The 24,111-nt window shown below is 37.7% G+C and overlaps 3 protein-coding genes across 3 annotated transcripts; 2 read left to right on the top strand and 1 right to left on the bottom strand.

Annotated features, from left to right (window-relative positions):
- Window positions 1-1,480: 1,480 nt before the first annotated feature.
- On the top strand, window positions 1,481-9,985 carry LOC107595428 (14-3-3 protein beta/alpha-A-like). The gene is made up of 6 exons (XM_016285832.1): window positions 1,481-1,613; window positions 4,389-4,689; window positions 5,296-5,419; window positions 5,651-5,814; window positions 6,044-6,139; window positions 8,167-9,985. The coding sequence occupies exons 2-6, from the start codon at window positions 4,396-4,398 to the stop codon at window positions 8,221-8,223; spliced, it is 735 nt and encodes a 244-aa protein (XP_016141318.1). The 5' UTR covers window positions 1,481-1,613; window positions 4,389-4,395; the 3' UTR covers window positions 8,224-9,985.
- A 1,746-nt stretch (window positions 9,986-11,731) lies between these two features.
- On the bottom strand, window positions 11,732-15,747 carry LOC107595427 (mitochondrial import receptor subunit TOM34-like). The gene is made up of 8 exons (XM_016285831.1): window positions 15,455-15,747; window positions 15,214-15,350; window positions 13,600-13,699; window positions 13,369-13,521; window positions 13,065-13,222; window positions 12,841-12,988; window positions 12,585-12,711; window positions 11,732-12,186 (listed from the first exon to the last, which is right to left on the bottom strand). The coding sequence occupies exons 2-8, from the start codon at window positions 15,341-15,343 to the stop codon at window positions 12,085-12,087; spliced, it is 918 nt and encodes a 305-aa protein (XP_016141317.1). The 5' UTR covers window positions 15,344-15,350; window positions 15,455-15,747; the 3' UTR covers window positions 11,732-12,084.
- Window positions 15,748-18,102: 2,355 nt separating this feature from the next.
- zc3h10 (zinc finger CCCH-type containing 10) lies at window positions 18,103-23,139 on the top strand. The gene is made up of 4 exons (XM_016285830.1): window positions 18,103-18,260; window positions 19,567-20,817; window positions 21,846-22,361; window positions 22,736-23,139. The coding sequence occupies exons 2-3, from the start codon at window positions 19,708-19,710 to the stop codon at window positions 22,350-22,352; spliced, it is 1,617 nt and encodes a 538-aa protein (XP_016141316.1). The 5' UTR covers window positions 18,103-18,260; window positions 19,567-19,707; the 3' UTR covers window positions 22,353-22,361; window positions 22,736-23,139.
- The last annotated feature ends 972 nt before the right edge of the window (window positions 23,140-24,111 follow it).

The following is a 24,111-nucleotide window of genomic DNA, read 5'->3' as shown; positions in this document are numbered from 1 at the left end:
TGCTGTGAAATCCCAGCTAAAGTCTTTTTATTTATTTTTTTGGTGATTTATTGTTTCTGCATAAAATCGTTATATGGTAAAGAACATTCATTGAAAATGTAACCTTGATATCTTTAATATTGACTGAGTAAGGCCGTGTCAAAGATTGAAATCATAGTGAAATTAATGGTTGAAATCAAACTTTGATGCTTGTTATCTCATAATTAGATTTTGAGACTTCCGTCTGTATTTCACAGAGTCGCAAATGTATTATTAGATTTTATAAATCCTCTTTTTTTTATGAAATGAAATTGCATACCTTCAACCCTGGACTGTATTTATATGATGGGAAAATTCCACATTCACAAAGCAAGATGCCTTAATTTAAACCTAATTGTAAAATATTCACTTCTGATTTACTTTTGTTTTATTCATCACTTCAAAAAATCTCCTCTAATAAAAAAGGCTTAAAAACATCCAATCTTATAAAAAAATTCATAAATAAGTTGTAACTTTTATGATTGTAAAATAATTGTATATTGGTTTACCTTTTAATTGTTTTGTATCCCCCCCCATGTGTTTATGCATATGTTTATGTTCCTGTTCTAATAAAAAAATAAAATAGAAAATAGAAAATAAATACAAATTTAAAAAAAAACGTCATTGTCACTGTACATCAACAACATGAAAAGGCTCAATCTTATTTAAGCAATTCAAGAGAATTTGATGATGTTTAAAAGTACTTAAGTGTTTGCATATGCAAAACATTTTCTTTTTTACTATTAATATAGTAAAAAGAAAAAGTTATGGCATAAAATTAGGAATATCCTAGATATTTAACATTCTCGCTGTTGCACAAATGTATTTATTTATTTATTGCCATTATAATGATTTATTTTGACACAATTTTCACTTCTTTTTCATTTTAATTATTGACTCAAACTTGTTTTCCTATCTGTTTTATCATATTTGATATGCAGTGACTTTCTTAATGTTTTTATATACTCTTTCTAACATGTGAATCACTTTTAGCTGCATTTCTATGTGTGAAAAAGTGATAGCGACAACACAAATACAAAAATACCACTATTATTATGAACAAAAACAGAAATAAAAAATGGAAACTTTTTTTTTTTTAATTATTAAACATAGAATACAAGAACTCATAGAGGTAACAGCATAGAATAAAATCAAATACAATAACAATCTGAAACGAGTGTTACAGATGATCTTTACAAATCATGTGCGTGCTTCAGAATGGAGAAAGGCTCGAGATCGAGTAAACATCGTCTTCTGTTGTTGCCGTTTTTATTAATCTTACAAGCTTCCATTTCGAATTCGGCAAGCTGTCGAGCGCCTCCTGGCAACGGTTGCTAAGGTGACTAACTACGTCACGCATGACTTTGGTTACCATGGTCCTTGTGACGTGAGGGACCGTGTACAACGGTGTAGGAAACCCCGTACAGCGGTTACCATGGATACTGGCGGGGGGGAGGGGGGGAGTTTAGAGGAAGCGGAAGTGTCAGCGCAAGCGGAAGTAGTACTGCCCTGAATACCCCGAGCAGCAAAACGGAGGACAGCTTGATACTCCCATCGTTAACAGACACAAATCAGGACTCGAAATATATTTCAATGTGAGTTACGTTGCCCGTCAAGGCCGCTCGTTTGATATTATGAATGTTACAGGTGCATTTTGCTGTATTGTTGCTCATGTAAGCCCCCCTCATCATTGTCAATGGCGGAAGGTGTCTATTGTGGTTTGGGGCTGGGTACAAGGACTTAGGCCGAGGCGGGCGATGAATAACGATTCTTGCCGATTACGTCCGATTTATATTAGAAGCGCACCGTTCCCGCACTTTCATTATGTAAGAGCGCGATCAAAGTAGCATCGCGCCGAACAACCCTCATCCGAACGGGAGCAATGGCCAACGGCTCCCGCGTCTATTCAACTCCCGGCCGTCGAGAAAGCTAACCGGCTAACCCCACACCAAGAGGGGTAAAGCGAGTGCTTACGAATTGCAGTTAGTAACGGTTAAATTTAATTTGGCGCGAATAATCGGCGCGTCCGATTAAATTCCACAAGGGAGTGAGGGCGTTGCATTGGTGGCTAACGCTGCTAGCTTGAGCGTAGAGCCTCGGAAATGCTGCAGTGCAGTATTAGCGAGGTTAGGCGCTTTGGACGACTCGGATTTATAGTTGTAGTATTTCTAAATGCGTTCGAGTTAATTTATTAATATACTATAACTTAGTGGGTTGGGATCGTTTCAATCGCGAAAGAATCGCCTCAAAGGATGGCGGGCTTGTGGTCAGGACGCGTCGTGAGGGCCTATGTAAATAAATCTAGTTCGACGCCAGATTATGTCATCTGCTAACCGTTCAAACTATGCGTTCTAACTAGTACTCCAGCCCTCCTCGGTCACGTTAGGCAACCGGTTAGCAAGCTCACACGTGTGTGTTGGTCTCCAGGAGCTGGAAGGGCTGTTTACACTCGCCTGACACCGTTACCTGTGGTTCGGGTTCAGGCGGAGACATCAACGCCCTGGGCGTTGGCACTTACACACGTATTGATAGCTGATAGGATTGAAATTCACACTGTGCCCTGCTAGAATCCCGATTCCATGTCGGATTCCGTGACCTTGCACAAAGGTAGACAGGACAGTTGGATAAATGGAATATTAAGCAGCAGCCAGAGACCTGGGGTGATATGTGATTTAGAATAGGTGATCTAGTGGGTTCGGTTTAGACTTTGGCCGGTTATAATAGCAGAGGTGGATAAGCAGTTGTGTGTTTTAGAAATAATGATTTTGACGTGCTTTTTAATTGGGTTATATATTTCAGAAATCCTGAAACCACTGCTTCAGTGCAGTAGGAGCTAAAAATACATCCTGATTATTTGTCATTTGGTGCCAAGGACAATTGTTAGACACTAAATGTAAAATCAAAGTAATAAAAAGTGTTATGGACATATATTTGTTATTGATCTAAACTAGTCTTGTAGGTTAACCACTGATTATACCATTAACTATGGGTAAACCTGGTTCTTTATGCATAAAATGCATGGTAATTTTAGTAAATAATAATTTAAAAAAACACATGGAAAAATAAAACTATTTCCCTATTTACAATGTTTATGTATTTCTCAGAAATGGTTAACGGCAAGGTCAAACAAATGTTAAGAAGCACATATTTCTAATTGGACAAAAAAGTCCTTTAGATTAAGCCCTACTTATATCATTATCTATACATAAACCTGGTTTATTATGCAGAAATGCATTGTAATATTTTATAAACCATTATATGGCCAAATAAAACCCCCAAACTTTTTTTTTGTTTAAAGTTTTAAATGGTTTAAAGTTTTACACTTTTTCCTTTTTTTAAGATACGTGATGTGCTTTCTTATACCAGAACAGATATTTAACCGCATTATACCAAAGGTTAAGTTTGATGAATTTTAGTTGTAGCAAAAAGATGATTGATCAGCAGAGAATCTTAATTTAATTGAGTTCAAGAAAGAAAAACACAAACGCTTCATTATTCTGCGTTATTGTGGGGTCTGAAGTAATTTTGCTTGCTTGAAGACTAGTGTGAATGCTGTTTTAGTGTGCAAAACTGCCTATTTTCAAAGGCGACTAGTCAATTAATCAGTCTTAAGGAAGCTCTGTTTAACTAGACTGGTTTCCTCTTGTATTGTGAAAGTGAAAGTGACGTGACACGTGGCCAAGTATGGTGACCCATACTCGGAATTAGTGCTCTGCATTTATCCCATCCTAAGTGCACACACACAGCAGTGAACACACACACACACACTGTGAACACACACCCGGGGTTCAGTGCCTTGCTCAAGGGCACCTCAGTCATGGTATTGAAGGTGGGAGAGAGCGCTGTACATTCACTCCCCCCACCGACAATCCCTGCTGGACCTGAGACTCGAACCCGCAACCTTCGTGTTACGAGTCCGACTCTCTAACCAGTAGGCCACGACTTCCCATAACATCATAATGTCAACATCAGTGAGTGTTATAACCTCAAATGGGACTTTACTGATGTTTTTGACTCTTGATATGATGATTCAGTGATGAATGCATTGAGATAAAGTCTTTGAGACCGTCACTGAATGACTGCCGCTTCATAGCTGTGTCTTTGCATTGGTCCTCTTACGTAATCATTCATCATGGGTAGCCTTCAGTATGACTTAAATCTTTGTAAGTCCCACATTTAATAATAGTATCTGGTGCAGGTCTAAATAAGCACCAACTTGAAAGTTGACCTCCTTACAACAAAAGGAGGTCAGCCAAGCTCACTAAACGACTCTAAACTTGACTTAATTGTATTATATGCGTACAGACTATAGTAAAAGGAAAATTAGCTCACCAACATGCATTTTGTACATTTGTGTCCTTCTTTTGTAGTTGCATCATGGACAAGAGCGACCTAGTGCAGAAGGCAAAGCTCGCTGAGCAGGCCGAGCGCTATGATGACATGGCTGCTTCCATGAAGGCCGTCACGGAGGGCGGCGTTGAGCTTTCCAACGAAGAGCGCAACCTGCTCTCCGTGGCTTACAAGAACGTGGTGGGCGCCCGCCGCTCGTCCTGGCGCGTTATCTCCAGCATCGAGCAGAAAACGGAGGGCAACGAGAAGAAACAGCAGATGGCGCGTGAATACCGTGAGAAGATCGAGGCTGAGCTTCAGGAGATCTGCAACGACGTGCTGGTGAGAGACATGACGTGTGAAGAAAACGTTTGACAGTTCTAGAAGTTCCACCTGATTTGATTTGCAATTAATTTTAAGTTTAGAATTACAGCTGAATTAAAAACGTAGGAATATTATTCTGATGTCTATTATGCAATATTAGACGCTCTGTTTCAAAATCTGCAGCATTTTAAGGGATTATAGCGTTAAAGTATCACATGAATTTAAAGGGCTCTTTTTAGCCAAAATTCTAAATTCCAGAAATTCAAATTCCAAAAATGTGCAATATATATTTATGCTTATTAGAATATTGTGTTGTTTCTCTTTCATTGTCTGTTTAGTCAAAATCATTGTTTAAAGCTTTATATTAAATGATGCACAGCATTGCAATCAGTCACTTAATAGGTTTCACTTAGGCAGACCACTATATGGTTAGAGCTAAAGGAATCAATTTTATTTGTAACAAAAAAACTGCACATATGAAAAATGCAATTAGGATGGATCCAAAAATGCACACTTTACCGTTAAGAAAATAGTTTTTCTTCTTTCTGATGGTCAATGCTTTTCATTTATTCATGTAATGTTAATGTTCATAGCTTAATGTCGGTCTTTCCTCTGTTCTCTCAGGGTCTTCTGGAGAAGTACCTCATTGCCAACGCTAGCCAGGCAGAGAGCAAAGTCTTCTACCTGAAAATGAAAGGAGACTACTACAGATACCTGTCCGAGGTGGCATCCGGAGAAGCAAAGAAAAGTGAGCTCATTTTCTTTATAAAGCAAGAAGGATGTTGCCTAAATATGAATTTATCTGTTAAATCTATTTATTAGGGTGTCGATGGATTAATAGAAAATGATTGGAACTGATAATGCTGAAGTTTAAGGTCCATTCCTAAGAGTGAATAATTAGATGCCAGTCAAAGCATCGAAACATTCAGGCTTTGATGTGACGGTCATGAATTTGATTTAGTTTCTTCTCAAATTACAGCCACAGTGGACAACTCTCAGAAGGCTTACCAGGATGCATTTGAGATCAGCAAAAAGGAAATGCAGCCAACACACCCCATCAGGCTGGGACTAGCACTGAACTTCTCCGTGTTTTACTATGAAATCCTCAACACCCCAGAGCAGGCCTGCAGTTTGGCAAAGACGGTTAGACAATTATCTGTTCATCTACAGCTTGTTTGACTTTTTCTGTTTTGGGTACACGCAATGTACTCTTTATGCTTTCATCCCATCTTATTTATGCAACATTCAGTGGATATCTTCAAAAAGCGATTTGAAATGTGAAACTAAATGAGTTTATACTGAATACTAGAATGAGCATTTCCAGTGTACAGGAAGACAACAGAACTGACCCTCATGTTTACCTTCACCCTAGGCTTTTGATGAGGCAATTGCTGAGCTGGATACCTTGAACGAGGACTCCTACAAAGACAGCACCCTGATCATGCAGTTACTAAGGGACAACCTCACTGTAAGTGCCAACTTTGGCTTTTCTAGGTGTAGACAGAGCCCGAAATGTAACACTCCTTTAAAATGAACAATGCAGAATTAATATAGACTATATAGATTACTCATCATAGATTAAATCAAAAATGATAACCTGAGCCATGCTAATCATTTAGATAACTTGCGCAAGACGAAAAAGACCTGATAACAGTTTTTGTGTAGGATGATTTATCTTGTATAGTTTTTTTTCTAAAACTCAGTGTGGCGAAACATGCGTACAATAATCTACCAAAATTAATATTTAACAAATTCAGCATTTTTTTAAATTAAATATCTTCTTTTTAAAATATACAAATTATTATTAGCATACATTTTAGTTCAACAATTTAAATTAATTTCTTAGCAGGGTTACTGCAGGTCTTAAAAAGTCTTAATGCTCCCTTCCACAAAGTAAGGATTTAAATCGGAGCATAACGTTTTAAATCGCATGCACTGCATAAAAATGTATATCTTCCTTGGTATAGTTTTGTCAATCAAGATACATTTACTTAAGATGCAAAGTGAAGATAAACATTTTTTGTCAGTTTATGCTTAAAAGAACAACACATATTGGTCAGTGTGGTATTAAAACTTGTTTTCCCATTGAATTAAGTAGATTTTTTTTCTAAGCCCATGGGCCAATTTTTATCCTTGTTGATAGCTCATTTCAAGTACTTATACAATAAAACTTGTAATTTAGTTGTCATCTTGATTTAAGAATCATAGATATGTGCACAGGAAAACAAGGCAGAAATACTGACGAAGAGCATCACTTTTTTGCTGTGTGATCAGAAGTTACTGTAAAAGTTATTTTCATATTGAAAGCAGAAGTATTCAGAAGGTTTGTTGGAAATTGAATTTAACTTTTGACATCTTAAAGGATTAGTTCACCCATAAATTAAAATTATGCTGCGTTTTACTCACCCCCAAGGCATCCTAGGTGTATATGACTTTCTTCTTTCAGACGAATCCAGTCGGAGTTATATTAAAAATTGTCTTTGATCTTTAAAGCTGTTTAATGCCACTCAGATGTCCAAATGTCCAAAAGAACTTGAATAAAAATCGCCCATCCATAAAAAAAGCGTCTGAACAAAGGCCTTTTGTAGCGAATCGATGTGTTTTTGTAAGAAAAATATCCATATTCAAAACGTAATAATCACTTTAATTTAGCTTGCGCCAACAGTTGTACACTGAAACCGCTCCAGGAGCATGATGTATGAGTTCAGCGTTGCGCATGCGCCGGTGAGTCTCGTGAAAACCAACGTTTGTTAACAGGATCAAAGGAAGCAAAGTTTCCTTACTTTAGCAAAGGAAAACCAGTCTCCTCTTGGCTTATATCGGAATCCTCCGACATTCTTCTTTACAAATCCTCGTTTTGTAATTCTAATTAATGACCGTTGTTTTGTTTTGATCTCTCTGCTGCATTGAAGTGACGCACGCGCAACACTGAACTCATACGTCATTCCCCCGGAACTGCTTCTGTTTACAGCAGTGAGCGCAAGCTAGATTAAAGTGATTATTACGTTTTGAACATGGATATTTTTCTTACAAAAACACATCGATTCGCTACAGAAGGCCTTTGTTCACCCCCCGGAGCCATGTGAGACACTTTTTTTTTTTTTTTATGGATGGGCGATTTTTATTTAAGTTCTTTTGGACTGATGCATGCAACACCCGCTGAGTGGCATTAAACATCTTGAAAGATCAAAGACAATTTTTAATATAACTCTGACTGGATTCGTCTGAAAGAAGAAAGTCATATACACCTAGGATGCCTCAGCGGTGAGTAAAACGCAGCCTAATTTTCATTTTTGGGTGAACTAACCCTTTAAATTTACCTCCATAAACCTGCAGAAACCTGTCTAAGAATCAGTATAGTTTTAATATAAATAGCTCAACATTTTGCAGATTAAAAAATATTTAGTATTACGCCATTGATCGGTTTGGTAAAAAGTTAATTTTGGAGCCTTATCATTGCATCATTTTAACTTTTTTTTTTCTTTCGTTCTGCAGCTGTGGACATCAGAAAACCAGGGTGATGAGGCAGATGCTGGCGAGGGCGAGAACTAAAGGCGTTGCACTTCACTGTTAAATCCACCTACACTCTTTATCTTACACATATACAGCCCATAATTCCCTGCTCCATCCAGTCCACCTCACCTTTATCCACCTTTCTGTATGACGAGCAGCATGAATTGTACCTGACCTACAAGTTTGTACCCCTGAAGCCACGAGCGGCAGGGTGAAGTTTGGTTTTTCCAAGGCTGTCTCGAACATGTCTGTTTATGTATTTTCCCCCAGACGAGGGGAAATGGTTGAATAGTGGAAACTATTTCCATCTTTTTCCCTTCACAAAATCCCTCCTAACATTTTTAAAAAGCATATGTTCTCTGGTCTAGCAGGATATAATGCATTATAATGTCCCTCCCCACCCATTTATCCCTCCTCTGTCTTTTCTCTCCAATAGTGTACTGGCAATTGCTGGTTTTATTCAAAAGGTTATTAAACGCTCCATTAATTTAACAAACACTGTGACGTTTAGTTTTTCCTCCTGGATAACTTGTGCTTACGAGTAGCAGTACAATTCTGTTGCGATCTCATACAGAAGGGATGAAAACAGGCTGTATTGTGACACTGACTAACATGCATTACTATTATTGCTGTCATGTGCGTGATTTTGCATACACGGCTAACAACGACAAAAGGGACCCGAGGTTTGCCATTCCATGTCTATATTCAGTTTTAAGTTTAAGACATTCCATCAGTATGTGACCTTTCACGATTACAGACCTTTTGTGAACAAACTGGAGAGTTTCCTAATGTGCTGTCAAGGAGGCAGTCAACATAAAGGTGCTGTTTGACATCAGTAAACGATTTTCCTGGTTTGTTCTGTACATCCCCCCCCCCCCTCCACTCCCCCCCTTTTACGTAATATTGCCCACACTTCCATTTAATAAAGATGTAAAATTGTAAACATTTTATAGGTAAATATAAATTTGTCTTGAAACTAAATGCTTGCAAAAACACTTATAAATATTTTTTTTAGTTATTCAACCCTCTTACAAACAGAAGCCGATGCTTGACATTTCCCTCTTCATGTAAATCAGAAGGTGTTTTGGGGCCTTAGACTGACTTTGAGCTTCTCTACTCCTCATTCCTGCTAAGAGAGGAGTTTTGTAAGACCATAGCAGTTCAACTGAGAAATTCTGAATTTGACTTGAATTTTGTGAAGGAAAGTGCTGCAGACCAGTGGAGGCTTTGAAGTCCTGGCCCAAAGTCTGAAACACAAGCCGAGATCGAATTTGGCAAATAGTTGAAGGACCTGAAGCATTTTAGGAAGGGTTGCCACTCAGTGTCACAATACCTTGTCACATCACCATAACATTCCACTTAGGTGTAGAACTCATCCGTCTCGAGCTGAAGACGATCATTCACTGCACTGAAGACGAAATCTCTCTCTCTCTCCCCTTAGCTGAACAAATGGCAGTTATTCTACGCTTGATTACAAAAAATACAGTAGTGAATGTGGAGCCGAGCCTGTCTGTATATCTGGTATCTCCAATTGCTTTGTTTTTACTGACCAGTATTCTGCCTAAAGTTAGCTTCTGTGACGGTTTCATTGCTTAGCGCGCACGTGGTTGTGAAAATTTAGACTAGCTTAAGCAAAAAAAATAATTTTTACAAAATGACAAAAAAAAAGACCACCTGGTTATTGACGTAATACTAGATTTGTGTATGTCTTTTAAAACCGTTCTAGTTTCACCTTACATGTTATAATCAGGAAAGTGTAAAAGACAATTTAAAGTGAAATAAAAGTTTTATCAGTTCCAAATTGCGCTGTATTGTTTTTCGTAGTGGTGTACATTAAATTGAGCACGTTCTCTAGTTCTTCCCACTCTTCTATAAAGAATTAAATGGCGTGTAAATGTTTCTGCCTAATAAGCATTTAAGGGAATGTTCCATGCAAGTTGAAGGAATAGTTGTAATCAAATTTGCTGAAAATGTACTCATCCTCAGGAAATCATGTCTTCATCAGAACAGATTCTTAAAAAATTTAGCATTTACATCACTTGCACCGCAATGAATCCTCTGCAGTGAATGGGTGCCGTCAGAATGAGAGTTCAAACAGCTGATAAAAACACAATAATCCACACCAGTCCATCAGTTTACGTCTTGTGATGTAAAAAGCTGCATGTTTGTAACAAACAAATCTATCAAGGTGTTTTGAACCATTGCTTCTGGTCACAATATGAGTCTAAAATAAGTCCTTCAAAACCCACAGACATTGGTTTAGAACTCTTTTGGTCTGTTATTCTTGTAAACAGTGCTTGATATGTGCATATTTTTGTCCTGATTCAGACAAGATGACGTTTTAACTGAAGAAAACAATATTATGCAATAATATTATGCATGGAAGTTGTCTTGATGGATTTATTACAAAGATGCAGCTTTTCGCTTCACAAGATGTTAATTGATGAACTGTAATGGTGTGAATTAATTCAAGTTTTCTTGACCTGGTAAGGACTCTAGCTGCTGCATTTTGGACTACCAAACTACTGAATTACTCTGTGATGTTTTTATCAACTGTTTGGACTCTGATTCTGACGGCACCCATTCACTGCAGAGGATCTGTTGGTGAGCAAGAAACAAACATCTACATCTTTGATCACCTGAGGGGTGAAAGAATTTTCAGCATGTTTTCATTTTTGAGCGAACTATTCTTTTAAGTTCAGTTGTCTGTGGCATGCTGTTGATTATTTCAACATTGATTATTTTTTTTTACAAACAAACAAATCATGAAGTTGACTTGTGATTACAATTACTTGTTTGCAAAAGGTATATTTAATTTAAGACATATTTACTGTTCAAATAACTCAACTTTTGTTTTTAAACTGAGGAACAATTTGAAATTGGTCATTGACAGCATCTGTCATGATAGAGCTTTGTTTTGCTGTCATTCAGTTTTGCTACCTGTATACATAGCATTTACTGTTTTAGGTCTTCGCTGTCTTCACAAAAGTCATCACTGATCATAGTATTACATCTGCCAGTTTACAGGATGAAAAAATACAATATTCCTGAACATTCTCTTTTATTACCACATGCATACAGCACAATATTTAAATAAAGACCCGTTTACGTTGTCTTGATGCAAAATGCCATATGAAACAGCAATAAATACAGGTGTCAAGTCTTTACAAATGTATATAAACATGAATTGGTTGTGACAGTAATCAGCCCACAACAATACAATATCTTTGCACAAAAAAAGTAAATAAAAAAAAAAAAAAAACATTTTGTAGAAAATGCAGCCCTAATTCTATCTGCCTTTTTGAGTCAATCTAAAGTGAAGTGGGAATTAAAAGTTAATCTGAAAAAGAGCCAGTCAGTTATATGTGCAATAAACAGCAATAAATACAGGTGTCAAGTCTTTACAAATGTATATAAACATGAATTGGTTGTGACAGTAATCAGCCCACAACAATACAATATCTTTGCACAAAAAAAGTAAATAAAAATAAAAAAAAAAACATTTTGTAGAAAATGCAGCCCTAATTCTATCTGCCTTTTTGAGTCAATCTAAAGTGAAGTGGGAATTAAAAGTTAATCTGAAAAAGAGCCAGTCAGTTATATGTGCAATAAAAAAAAATCACATGCTAAATCAACATAGCATTCAATTAAAGACTAATTAAATGAACAAGTGTGATTACCAGAACACACAGGTGGAGTTTCAGAAAGAAACTTGATTGCCTTATTAATGGCAATACACCCGGTCAAATGCATTTATGTGAACACGAACACTCAAATTATTTCCTAGATTTAAAATAGCATTATGATGAGCATATCTAAAGTCTGTAGCAAACGTTGCAGCTTTGAGAGGCAAATCAGCTCGAGGCACTTGGGGAAAGTTCCCTCACTGTACAATCATGGTTATTTCATCTTCTGTACTTCCTGCAATAGTTTCTGCGCCGCAGTGTTGTTAAGCTCGATTTTGAGCACACTGTTAAGATCTTCAATAGCAGATTTCTTGTTCTAGGGAAAAAATGTATTACATTTAGTCGTTTAGCAGATGCTCTTATCCAAAGCGACTTACAAATGAGGACAATGCAAGCAATCAAAATCAACAAGAGCGCAATGATATGCAAGTGCTATAACGAGTCTAACGCAGTACACGTAGCAAGTTTTATTTATTATTATATAATAAATAAAAAGAAAACAGAATAGAACAAGCTAGTGTTAGAGGCCTTTTGCTGCTTTTTGTTAATTGTATAATAAATAAAGAATACAAAAGTAATAAAAAAAAGAATAGAGAAAAACTTTATTTTTTTTTTAAGAAAAACAAGCGGTTAGTAAATAAATTGCAATTCATAAAACAATTCACCAAATTTAGTTAAGACAATGAACTTCAATTTATTCAGAATTAAACTTACTTTGAGTTCCTTGTTTGCCTGGGCACGTCGGTAAAAAGCTTTAATGTTGGCAGAATCCAATCGAAGAGCCTCATCGCAGTCGCTAATAGCTTCTTTGTACATCTTCAATGACAGGTAGCAGAGAGCCCTACAAGCAATATTGATTTACACGCATTATCAAACCTAAAGTCCATGACTTTTCCAGTTTTGAAATGAATTTTCCATAACCATAGGAACCCTGACATTTGGCAGCATAATGACCGGTACCGTTTCTTACCGGTTTGTGTAGGTTGTGACCTCTGTGGGGTCCTGACCGAGTGACTGCATGTACTTCTCCACGGCTTTCTTGTGTTCGCCCTTTTTCACAAACGCATTGCCTTCTTCCTTCAGAGCCTTGGCCTTTTTAGCAGCTTCAGGTCCTGGTGCTTAGAATAATACAATTGAAAATCAAGTGCTGAAGCGAAGTATGTTGGCTACGCTCAGTACGGTACAGGTAAATACCTTTTTTCCTGCTGTCAATCGTGCCGTTTTGTTGTGGGCTGGAGGCCGAGCTGGCAGCTTGCGCCAGGCTTTCTTTCACAGACATCGGAACGGTGGGAATCGGAGGCAGTTTCTCTCTCCAAGATGATCCGTCTATATCCGTCAAAGCCTTGGTCATTCTGGAGGGAAGGAGCGATGTCTTGCATGATACATTTTTTGTATCCTTGTGCTTATATGTTGTGTATTACCTCTTTATTATAAGGTTGATCAGTGCATTCTCTATTAACATGCATAATACTTCTGGATCCTGATCATGCAGAATTACCTGTTGACGCCATCGTGAGCAGCCGGTATGTTCCAGTCTATCTGTAAAACCGTTTTGTAGTCCACATACGCCTGTCTGTATCTCTCCAAGGCTTCATAAGCTGACGCCCGGCGAAGCAGAGCTTTAAATCCAAACGGAACCAGTTCAAGAGACCTGAAAGATAAATATTAAGATTATTAACACTGCACATAATCACGTTAACCATTTTTGCACCTGCTGTGTTGCACTTACATTGTGCAGTCTTTAATGCATTCACTGCAGTTTCCATCTTTCAGGTAACTGGCGGCCCTGTTGGAGTGTAAAATACCCAGATCTTCCTTGTTCTTCTGACCTGCGAACAGAACATTGATGTGTCTTTATTTATGTTAGTGCCACTGCTTCCTTTACATCTATTATAGTCAGAGGAACCATTTCTCGGTCATATTCAAATGGAATCTTCATGGTATTGTTACAATCAGATTCTAACACGGTTCTGTGAGATGATAAAGGATATGTAATCATAATTCCTAACCATGCAAGGGACCCCCTAGGTAGTTATATATTTGTATTTATAAACACCCAATTTATAATATGAAAATTAATTATATAAATGTGTGTAAAATCTGATTTGGAAAATATGTTCTATTATATGCCCTTTTTTTTTTACTACTCACTACAGTGCTGTACTATTAAATATATATATATATATACACATTTTTTTAATGTTTTATCTTTATTAATGTTAACCACTGTACATTTTTTCATGTATTTTTCTATTTTATTATTAGTATTACTAACTAAGCAGTCAGAATATGTATAAAATAATATTGGGGAAATATGTTCTATTATTTAATACAACTTTTTTCCTACTCACTACAGTGCTGTACTATTATATGTATTATTTATTTACATTTATTTTCAAATGTTTAAACTGTTTTTCTCTGAACGTTTCCACTAACGTTAACTAGGCCTGTCGCAATAATCAATATATCGACTTGTCGCGCAATATATGTACATGACCTCAATAATTTTTGGTGACGCAATATATCGCCCATTATATTTACTTAAAAATTAATGTCACCATATTTTGTACATTCCACTTGCGCCTGTGTCTTTGCAGCTTCTCGTATATAACGTGGTGCAGTCATGAGGTGCTAGTTTCATCTGCAGATATGATCTTGTTTAGGGACCTGCGCCTTTGTGCATACAGACATCTGACTACTGAGTAGTGATTGTGTTTTTCAGATTGTGTTTCTCTTTTACAGAGAAAAGAAGGTCAGGGAAAAATCTCCAGACAAGTTCTTTGTGCATTTTTCTTTTTTTCTACTTGTTACTTTGCACTTTTTTTGTTAGAAACAGTTTATTTACTATTTATTCCGTTTTTTAAGGTATCTAATATTTTGATAATTTCCATGATCTAAATATTCCTAAAAATTAAAAGTTTGTTGTCATTTGGAAGCGTGTAGGCCTTCTTGCATTATTATGCTGTTACATTATGATTATATATTCAGTGGCATAAAATGGTCTTTAAAATGACAATAATATCGCTTATCGCAATTATTTCTGGGGCAATATATCGCACAACAAAAAGTTGTTATCGTGACAGGCCTACGTTAACCCCCTAGTACTCAATTGGGGGTCCTGGGACCCTGTTTTGAAAACCCCTGAAAAAGTACACACGTTAGTGTAATACTTGAAGTAATACCATAGTACTGACATGGTATTGCAAGGAATAAGAACATCATGGAACATTTCGTGTAAGTGCAAGAATACCATGGTACATGTACAAAAACATGGTAATTAGCTAAGTGGTAATACTGTTACCATGGTAATATTTGAAATATGACTATATTTCACTGCCCTTACCAGACTTCTCCAGCAGCTGGATGGACCGGCTGTAGAGGTTCACGGCTTCTCCGTACTGACCGGCTCTGAAGCACTCGTTACCGGCTTGTTTGAGCACCGTCCACGACTGCGAGCGCCGCTTCTGAGGCATGTTGACACTGAGGCGGTCAAAGGCAGTGCTGTTAACTTAGTTTAGCAATGTTACACACTGCCAGTAAAACTGTTGCGATACATATACATGTATAGAATACAACAAAGTTACCGTGGTAGAATCACGTCTGGAGTTGAAAACCCGGAAAGTAAACGTTGAAGGAAGGGCTTTGGTGCTCGCTCAGCTCCGCTCGTTTAAAGTTACCAGTTGTTGTATTTAAAAACCAGCATGTGAACTAGAACAAGCTAGAAGACGCGCCAGCCGGGCTGAGGCTCTGCAGAAACGGTTGAATTTCGGTTTCAGTTCTCCGGACTCGAGCGGCTGTGTGTGTCGATGTCCGCTGCTGCTGCTGCTGCTGCTATTTGAAGATCTGGATGCGTGATTGTAACCCAATCCAGTGTTGCCAGAACTCGCGAGAAAAGCAAGCAAGCTGGCCTGACGAGGAAACTAGTGAAAGTGGCGTATAATCACAGGGATCTGGCAACCCCGGCCCAGACTTGTTGGTTGCCAGATGTTGGTGAAACCCGAATCATTCATTATTTTAAAACGCATCAGTTGTCTTTAAAGATTTTAAATTTTTAATTAAGTTTTAATGTAGTCAGTAAAATAATTTGTAATAAACATAGAGGACTAAAAACCCACAGAAACCTGATTATTTAAAAAAACGCATTATTATTTTTAATTAAAAAAATGTTTTGTCTTTATCTATTAATGATTAAACCACTGTATTCTTTCTTTCTTTGTTTTTTTTTTTTATAATAAACGTACAATGTATTTAATGCGTGGTAGTTGTAAGCTATAGAAATCAAATTTAATTCATGCTTATATGAAATAAATATTCTGTTTTTATGAGACAATAAAATGTCGCGCTTTTTCGAATCGGTCCCACTGTGTTTGTCCTTCGTCGGTTTCCGTAGTTTGGCCCTCATAATAAACGCCTTACTGTCTGAGTAACCGGACGAGGAATATAAAGTATAATTGTTATTTTTATTATTAATAATGTGGTGTTTTTTATTTATTTATAAAAAATTTTTTTTCCCGCCATAAAACAAGAAGAAGAAGAAGAAGAAGAAGTAACCAACCAACCAACCCCCCCGCTTAAGAGGGCTGAGGGAGGACGGAGGAGCTGAACACGCAGCGCCGGATGAAGCTCTATGAAGTCTCTCAGCGGTACAAGAATCAAGGGTGTTTGCATGTGGGCTGGTAGGTTAATCAGGAGATTGTAGATAGAGTGTCAATGGTCCATTTGAGATATAGGTGGCGGTAATGCACTTATAAGTCTGCGATCCGCCGTAAAGCAACAACAACAAGAAGGAAGAAGAAGAAGAAGAAGAAGAACCAACCAACCAACCGGATGTGCGTGCTGAAGGTCGTGAATTAAACGGTAATATCGAGCTTGCTATACGCTTATAACAAAACTTCTATGGTGAAATCAGTATACATTTTAATAATATCACGTTGTTATGTTTTTCATAACGCTAAACAAGTATTTACATTTAACCAACGTGCCTCGTTTTTGAACTACGCTGGTCGTTTGGTCGTCAATGCTAGCTAGTGTTAGCTAGACAGAGCGTTCCGTGTCTCAAAAGGCACCAACTTTTTAATATTTATGTAAATATTTAAAATAAAAGAAAACTCGGCTTTGCGTCTGCATGCGCTTTATCACTTCTAGAGAAATGGTATGCAAATTTCATATTGGCTAAACCGCTCAAATCTAGAACTGCACCTAAGAGCACATTTGTATATTTATAACATTTTATCAGAATTGTTGATAAAGCCAGGTTCAAATTTTATGCTTCATTTGAACCTGGCTTTATCCAAAATTCATATTTGTGTTCTGGAAATGTATGCGAATTAGAGCTTTGATAGTGCATTATTTGCTTGTTTAAACAACATTTGTAGTACAAAACAGTTATCTTGATGTGCAGTGATTCATCAGATGGTGATCATATGGTGATGTATGTTAGTTTTTACTGTTTACCTGTGGTGTCACTTTGACTTACACTTTCTTCTTTCTTTACAGGTTATGGTCCCCCTGCATTCCTCCTCTACAACTGAATCTTTATAAGATGATCAGATATGAACATTGATGTCTGATGTTCTTATTAATATACAAATAAACTATTGACAACCATCATGCTGTAGTGACTTATTGGTACTTGTACATGAAAATAAATGTTGAAACCTGACATATCTTGTCAACATGTCTCTCACATGTTGTGTTTAACATGAAAATATACACTTTGAGTTTGAGACCCAAATCGTTGTCAAGGTTGTATGTTTAACTATCGTTTATGTAATTATTAACATAAATTAAAAACTTAAATCCAAACTCTGAATTGAACCCCAATATAGCAATAATGTTGCCTTAGTCCTTTCTAGAATATTTTCCAAGGTGCAAGCAAAGCATTTTTTTTTTAACTCAGTTTCAAGAAAAATATGAAAAATTGTTTTTGTGTCGATGTTCACCTTTAAAAAAAATCTGTGATTTAGTTTCAAATTTTTGTTTGTCCTTTTGACTTTTTTTTAGAGAAAAATCCACATGCTCACATTTGGTGTTTACCTAAATCTAATTTATTAATGGACTAATAATGTATACAAAAAGTACAATATTTGTTTACTTAAAAATGTGTAATACCATGGTATTTTTGAAACTGCATTGGTCTACCATATGAATACCATGACATTGCCACATTGTTTTTTCTTGATTAGAGGTCTTTTATTTTGACGTGCATTTTCCCAGTGTACTACCGCACAGGAAGTGCTTCGAACAAGAAAAGCGGAAGTTGTTGATGGACCAACTTGTTTTCTAATATAAGCTTTCTCACGGCCAATTTATACGTAATGCGTATGATTAGTAATATCGTACGACTACGGTTTCATTAATCTCGCCGATACGACTGCTTGTGTACACTGGGTGAGTTGTTTACTAGTCGTGATGGTTTAGGTTGTTGTCTTAGCGTTCTGTACATACGCCTTATCCGGGCCTTTGTGCCAGAGAGCCTGATAGTGGACAGCTTGTTTAGTGTGTTGTGGATTAAATATTGATTATTGTATATTTAGGCTAGATAATGTACAAACGAACCTTCTGTTAACACTCGGTAGGTAACACATGCTGTAAGTATTTGGCACCCCACAGATTTGACATGACAGCACTTTGCTGTATTAGAACAGAAATGATTACAATTATTGCATATAACTATATAATCTTCTAAAATATTATATGCGGGGCTAAAGATAGCATTTGCATTGATAATGCATTTTATTTACAAAAATGAGTTTTACGTTGTTTACGATATTTGAAATTGAGTTCCATGTCACTTCCAATGTGCATACATTTAAGTCCCATGTTATTGCCATGCAATGCTATCATGTTACCATGTTGCTATTACAGTACTTTTTTATGTATTATTATGTACTCGTATACCATGTGTCACTTAAATATTACTTCATGGTATTTCAGAGAATACTGTTACTACGCAAAACATGGTGTTTCCACATACAACCATAACAATATCATCGTATTTTTAGTTAAATTGCTTTAACAAACTGCTTTTTGTTAAATGTTGAATCAAGATTTGCATTTCCAGGAAGAATTATAAATGCTTTGAAGAAATGGAAATATTAGCAAGTTTTATTTTTGGTGTTGAATGACATATAGTCGTGATGGGCAATTTTCAAGCTTTAATTTTAAAATGTGTTTCAAAAGATAAATATGTATGGCATGCCTAAATGGTCTACTATACAACGGAAATTGTGTTCTTATGTGATGCATCTCGGGCTGAATTAAATGCAGAAAAGTTGAATAGACATAAAACTGAAAAGCTAAAAAATATATTAAGTAATTAAATGTAAAATTAAAATAAATCTTTTTAAATTCAGAATACAACACAAAAATTGTTTATATATTTTATTTAATTATCTGCCTGTCTATTTAAATATATTATAAATAGAAATGTATTCATGTGATGCAAAGCTGAATTTTCTTCAGTGTCACATGATCTTTCAGAAATCATTCCAATATGCTGATTTGCTGCTCAAGAAACATTTCTTCTTATTAATGTTGAAAACAGTTTTGCTGCCTGCTTTATATTGAATGGAAACAAGTAATAATCATAGATATAGAAATAGTTTATTATTCATGGTTTTAAATTACCTATGCAGTTATATAATGATAGTTCTGGTATAATATATATTTGTATTTGTTGTTATCATATTCACAGGTGCCCGGGTGGATCTGTGATCTGCATCCGTCTACAGTCTGAGCTCTTCTCCTTCTTGCACTATACCTCTGAACACTCATACGACCTCCATCTCTGTCTCCCACATGAGCGCAGCATTCTATTCCCGCTGGGCTGAGCGCCATGCCTGACCGGGATAGCGCCTACCTGGCAGGTGGCAGCGGGACGGGGGTGGGCACTGGGCTCGGGGACGAGGGAGGGTCTGGGACGGGTGGAGAGGGTAGAGCGACAGGGGTTGGCGGCTCAGCGGGGGGTAACGGAGGTCCCGGGGCCATGGGAGGCGGCGGGGCGTTAGGAAACGGTGCATTTGGCTCCGGTTTGGGACTGGATGGCGTTTGCCGGGATTTTTTGCGTAACGTGTGCAAGCGTGGCAAACGCTGCCGCTTCCGGCATCCGGACTTCAACGAGGTTCCCGATTTGGGCGTGCAAAAGAACGAGTTCATCTTCTGCCATGACCATCAGAACAAAGAGTGTGTGCGCACCAACTGCAGATTCGTGCATGGCTCGAAGGAAGATGAGGACTATTATAAGAAAACCGGAGAGCTTCCGCTTCGGCTCAGGGGGAAGGTGGCGGCCGGGTTGGGATTGTCTCCGACCGACCTCCCGTTGAGCCGCGGAGAGGTGCCTATTTGCAGGGACTACCTGAAAGGAGAGTGCCAACGGGGCAATAAGTGCAAGTTCCGGCACGTCAGGAAGGATTATGAGTATGAAGCCCCATCCCGGAGTGGAGTCGGGTGTATGATGGGCGTCACTGGTGGCGTCAGTGGGATGGTGAATGCCGGCAGCGGTGGAGCAGTAGGTGTTGGCGGTGCCTGCGGCGGGATGTCTGGCCTCGTTGGCGGCGGTGTTGGTAACTACATGGGAATGGGATGTCCCAACATGGGCGGCTGCAGAGAGCAGGTCATGTCTGGTGGAGGTGGGGGCTCATTGAGTGGCTGCATGTCGATGGGAACGGTGGGTCATCGGCGCTATGACAGGGGCCCTTGCTCTGTCTATGACCCTCTGTTTGAGAATGGTATGTTTGAAGTGGGGCCGGTGGAGGCGCCTGTTGACCACACGACCCTGCAGCTGAAGAGACGGCGTTTGGAGGGGCTGCGGTTGACTGATGGAACCGGTGGTGGACATTATGACCTGGGGGTTCAGACCACCCTGTTGACTCGACCGTTAGAGTACCGCTTACTGGAAGAGGAGAACGCCCTGCTGAGGAAAAGAGTGGAGGAGCTTAAGAAACAGGTGAACAGATGTTAAATGTACTCATTCACTCACTCTCGTGTTGTTGCAAACCTTCCTTTCTTCAGTGGAATACAAAGGAAGATACATCTCTGTCTCTGTTGAGTTTGGGGCTGCAAAAATTATATAGTCCTAAAAAAGGCGCTTAAAAACTGCCTTACCTTTCCAGTCTCATTCTGGTCAAATATGGTGCTTTAAGATGCATTGTGCCTGATTTTTTTACAGCAGAAAAGATTTTTTGCTTTTTTTGCAGTATTATTTTAGTGTTATTTATATATTATTATAGTATTTATATTTTGAAAGAGCTTTTAATTTTACATTTTCAGTTTTCATTTTAGTTTGTTTTAGTCATTTTGGTACTTCAGCTATCATTTATTTTTATTTAGTTCATTTGTAAATTTCTAAATAAATTAATTTTAATAGTTTGTTTTAATTTGAGTTCACAATAAAAACTGTTTTTGTGGGGAGGCACCAATATTAAAATTCTGTATTATTTTGCCTAAATAACCTAAAAATAAAACAAATATAAGTAGTTATAAATGTTACGAGTGAATTAAGGGTTCATTATTATAATTTTCAGTGTAAAAAAATTAATACTCAGTTTTGATTACAAAAGATTACATTAACGTTAGCTAAGGATTTAACTTTAATCTTTTTTGATGAGTGATAGCAGGTACAGATGCATGATGTATAATGCAGATGTACAATACCGCATCCCTACGTTTTTGTCATTTTTGGAGATTGACAGTCCCATCTTTAACTTTACTTTTTAAACTCTGGACATTCTGCGATCGATCATCTTTTAAATGTCCACAGATGACAGAAAATAATACAGATTTTGAATGTCTTTGCTGACCTCTTATGCAATTGAGACCCATCCTCTGCATTATAAATCCTGCAAACAAAACATGCAAATCATCTCCAAATTGTACTTTATCTTAAGATAATTTTTAGGTGTAGCATCCCACATGTCTTTACTGTGAAGATTCAAGTTAAGTTCTCAAAACTCACATCTTCCTCTTTTTCTCCAGGTGTCCAATCTCATAGCCACCAACGAGGTCCTCCTGGAGCAGAACGCTCAGTTCCGAAGCCAGGCTAAAGTGATGACGCTGTCTTCCACCCCCGCTCCGTCTGAGCAGAGTCTGGTGCCCCCTGTTGGTTCTATCAGCTCCTACAACCATGGCATCGCTCAGACACACACCACTCTGAGCAGCGCTGGTCTGCAGCCCCGTCCCGTCACGCAGCAGGATCTGGTGGCCCCGGCTGGAGCACCGACCGCCCCTCCAGCCAATGCAGTGCCCCCTACCGCACCCCCTCCGCATCTGAACCCCGACTCCATCTCTGCCGCCCTTGCTCAGACTATCGCCCAGGGAATGGCTCCACCTGTTTCCATGGCCCCTGTTGCGGTTTCGGTAGCACCGGTCGCTGTGTCGATGGCACAACCGCTGCCGGGCATCACGATGAGCCATGCGACCGCACCGATGGTGTCGTATCCCATCGCCAGTCAGAGTATGAGGATCACAACCTTGCCTCATTAGTATGAACAGATGTTTTCAGCAATTCTCCTAACACCCTTTTGTTTAACTTACCAATAACACGGTAAGTTTCTCAGGTGAAGGGTCTGTTTTGACTGAAAGAACTTACAGATTTCTGTATAGACAAAATACAGATCTTCTCTTTTGAATATATGAAACATATTTCAGTTTTCTTGCCACGCTTTAGCAGATGATTGCCTTTAAGAGAGCCGAAGAAAGATTCCTTTGAGATTGTGGACATTTATTAACTCATTTTGAAAGATGTAACTATTCAGCTAATCACTACAGGATTGTGAATCGACTTGTTAGCTGTCAGTTTTAGTTTGACTCCTTTTTTTAATAGTTTGTTTTGTGAATTGCTTTCGTGTTCTCATTAGTATGAACAGATGTTTTCAGCAATTCTCCTAACACCCTTTTGTTTAACTTACCAATAACACGGTAAGTTTCTCAGGTGAAGGGTCTGTTTTGACTGAAAGAACTTACAGATTTCTGTATAGACAAAATACAGATCTTCTCTTTTGAATATATGAAACATATTTCAGTTTTCTTGCCATGCTTTAGCAGATGATTGCCTTTAAGAGAGCCGAAGAAAGATTCCTTTGAGATTGTGGACATTTATTAACTCATTTTGAAAGATGTAACTATTCAGCTAATCACTACAGGATTGTGAATCGACTTGTTAGCTGTCCGTTTTAGTTTGACTCCTTTTTTAATAGTTTGTTTTGTGAATTGCTTTCGTGTGAACTGATTATTGGTCTTTTGCACAAAAGTAATGAATCTGACCCATTAAGCACCATTATTAATTCTTGTATTGTTTTTCACACAACAAAACATGTGGGCATTTTGGAAACTAAATAACTGCATTTTTCTGTCTAAATATGGGGCATGTTTCGTTCATCTTTAGTGAGTATCTTGTTGATGAAAAATTATATTTCTTATCAAACCAAACTTCTTTTATGAGTTTGATCACTTTCTCATGTTCTGTTGAGCATAACGTCTGTTGTTTGCACTCTCAGGCCTGTTCACTTATGATCAGATCACCACAGACAGATATGGGAGTAACTAGATTTGTAAATATTATAGTAGAAATCACCGTTTCACTTCTTATGTTTAAAAATATTTTCCTCATGCTCAATTAAAACAGAGTAGACAGTTTTATGTAAAAGTTAGATAGGAAATTCACAGCATTTTATAATGTTTTGTATCTGGAAATCACTTTATTGCTCATAATCCGTTCTCATAAGTGAACTGTCATCTTTTAGTATTTGCTTGTGATGTTTTTAAGCTAATATATAAGGTTTGGGAAACTTTGGGGTCTTTCTGATTAAAGGTAGAGTGATTAACTATTAAGGTTATCATGCAAAAAGTACCAGCATGAAAAGTGCATTTAATTTGACCAGTTCTCAAGCTCCTTTCTTTCTTGAATCTGATAATCCACCAGCATTAGGCCTGCAGGACACAAGCACATCTGGATGCTCTGGAACAGACAAACTGGATAGTGTCTATATTGGAAGCCATATATGAAATCTAATGTGAATGAATACAGATTTTGACGGCTGGTATCAGAGCGTCTATATTTTCAGGCTTCTTTTACTGTCTTTAAAGGGGTCATATGATGTTGCTAAAAAGAACATTATTTTGTGTATTTGGTGTAATGAAATGTGTTTATGCAGTTTAAGGTTAAAAACCCAAATTATTTTCCACATACTGTACATTATTGTTTCTCCTCTATGCCCCGCCTTTCTGAAATGCGTCGATTTTT

This window comes from Sinocyclocheilus grahami, unplaced genomic scaffold (assembly GCF_001515645.1).
Source record: "Sinocyclocheilus grahami isolate Dianchi unplaced genomic scaffold, SAMN03320097.WGS_v1.1 scaffold202.1, whole genome shotgun sequence".
Lineage (NCBI taxonomy): Eukaryota > Metazoa > Chordata > Actinopteri > Cypriniformes > Cyprinidae > Sinocyclocheilus > Sinocyclocheilus grahami.
Note: the sequence above shows the minus strand (reverse complement) of the source record. Positions and strands in the feature narration are given on the sequence as shown.

Bases quoted from the DNA above. Each gene is read 5' to 3' on its own strand.
- LOC107595428 (XM_016285832.1), top strand. From the start codon at position 4,396: ATGGACAAGAGCGACCTAGTGCAGAAGGCAAAGCTCGCTGAGCAGGCC. The intron at 4,690-5,295 runs GTGAGAGACATG...CTGTTCTCTCAG, and splicing joins AGATCTGCAACGACGTGCTG to GGTCTTCTGGAGAAGTACCT. The intron at 5,815-6,043 runs GTTAGACAATTA...CCTTCACCCTAG, and splicing joins CCTGCAGTTTGGCAAAGACG to GCTTTTGATGAGGCAATTGC.
- LOC107595427 (XM_016285831.1), bottom strand. From the start codon at position 15,343: ATGCCTCAGAAGCGGCGCTCGCAGTCGTGGACGGTGCTCAAACAAGCC. The intron at 13,522-13,599 runs GTAAGTGCAACA...TTTATCTTTCAG, and splicing joins TGCATTAAAGACTGCACAAT to GTCTCTTGAACTGGTTCCGT. The intron at 13,223-13,368 runs GTAATTCTGCAT...CCTTCCCTCCAG, and splicing joins GCTCACGATGGCGTCAACAG to AATGACCAAGGCTTTGACGG.
- zc3h10 (XM_016285830.1), top strand. From the start codon at position 19,708: ATGCCTGACCGGGATAGCGCCTACCTGGCAGGTGGCAGCGGGACGGGG. The intron at 20,818-21,845 runs GTGAACAGATGT...CTTTTTCTCCAG, and splicing joins TGGAGGAGCTTAAGAAACAG to GTGTCCAATCTCATAGCCAC.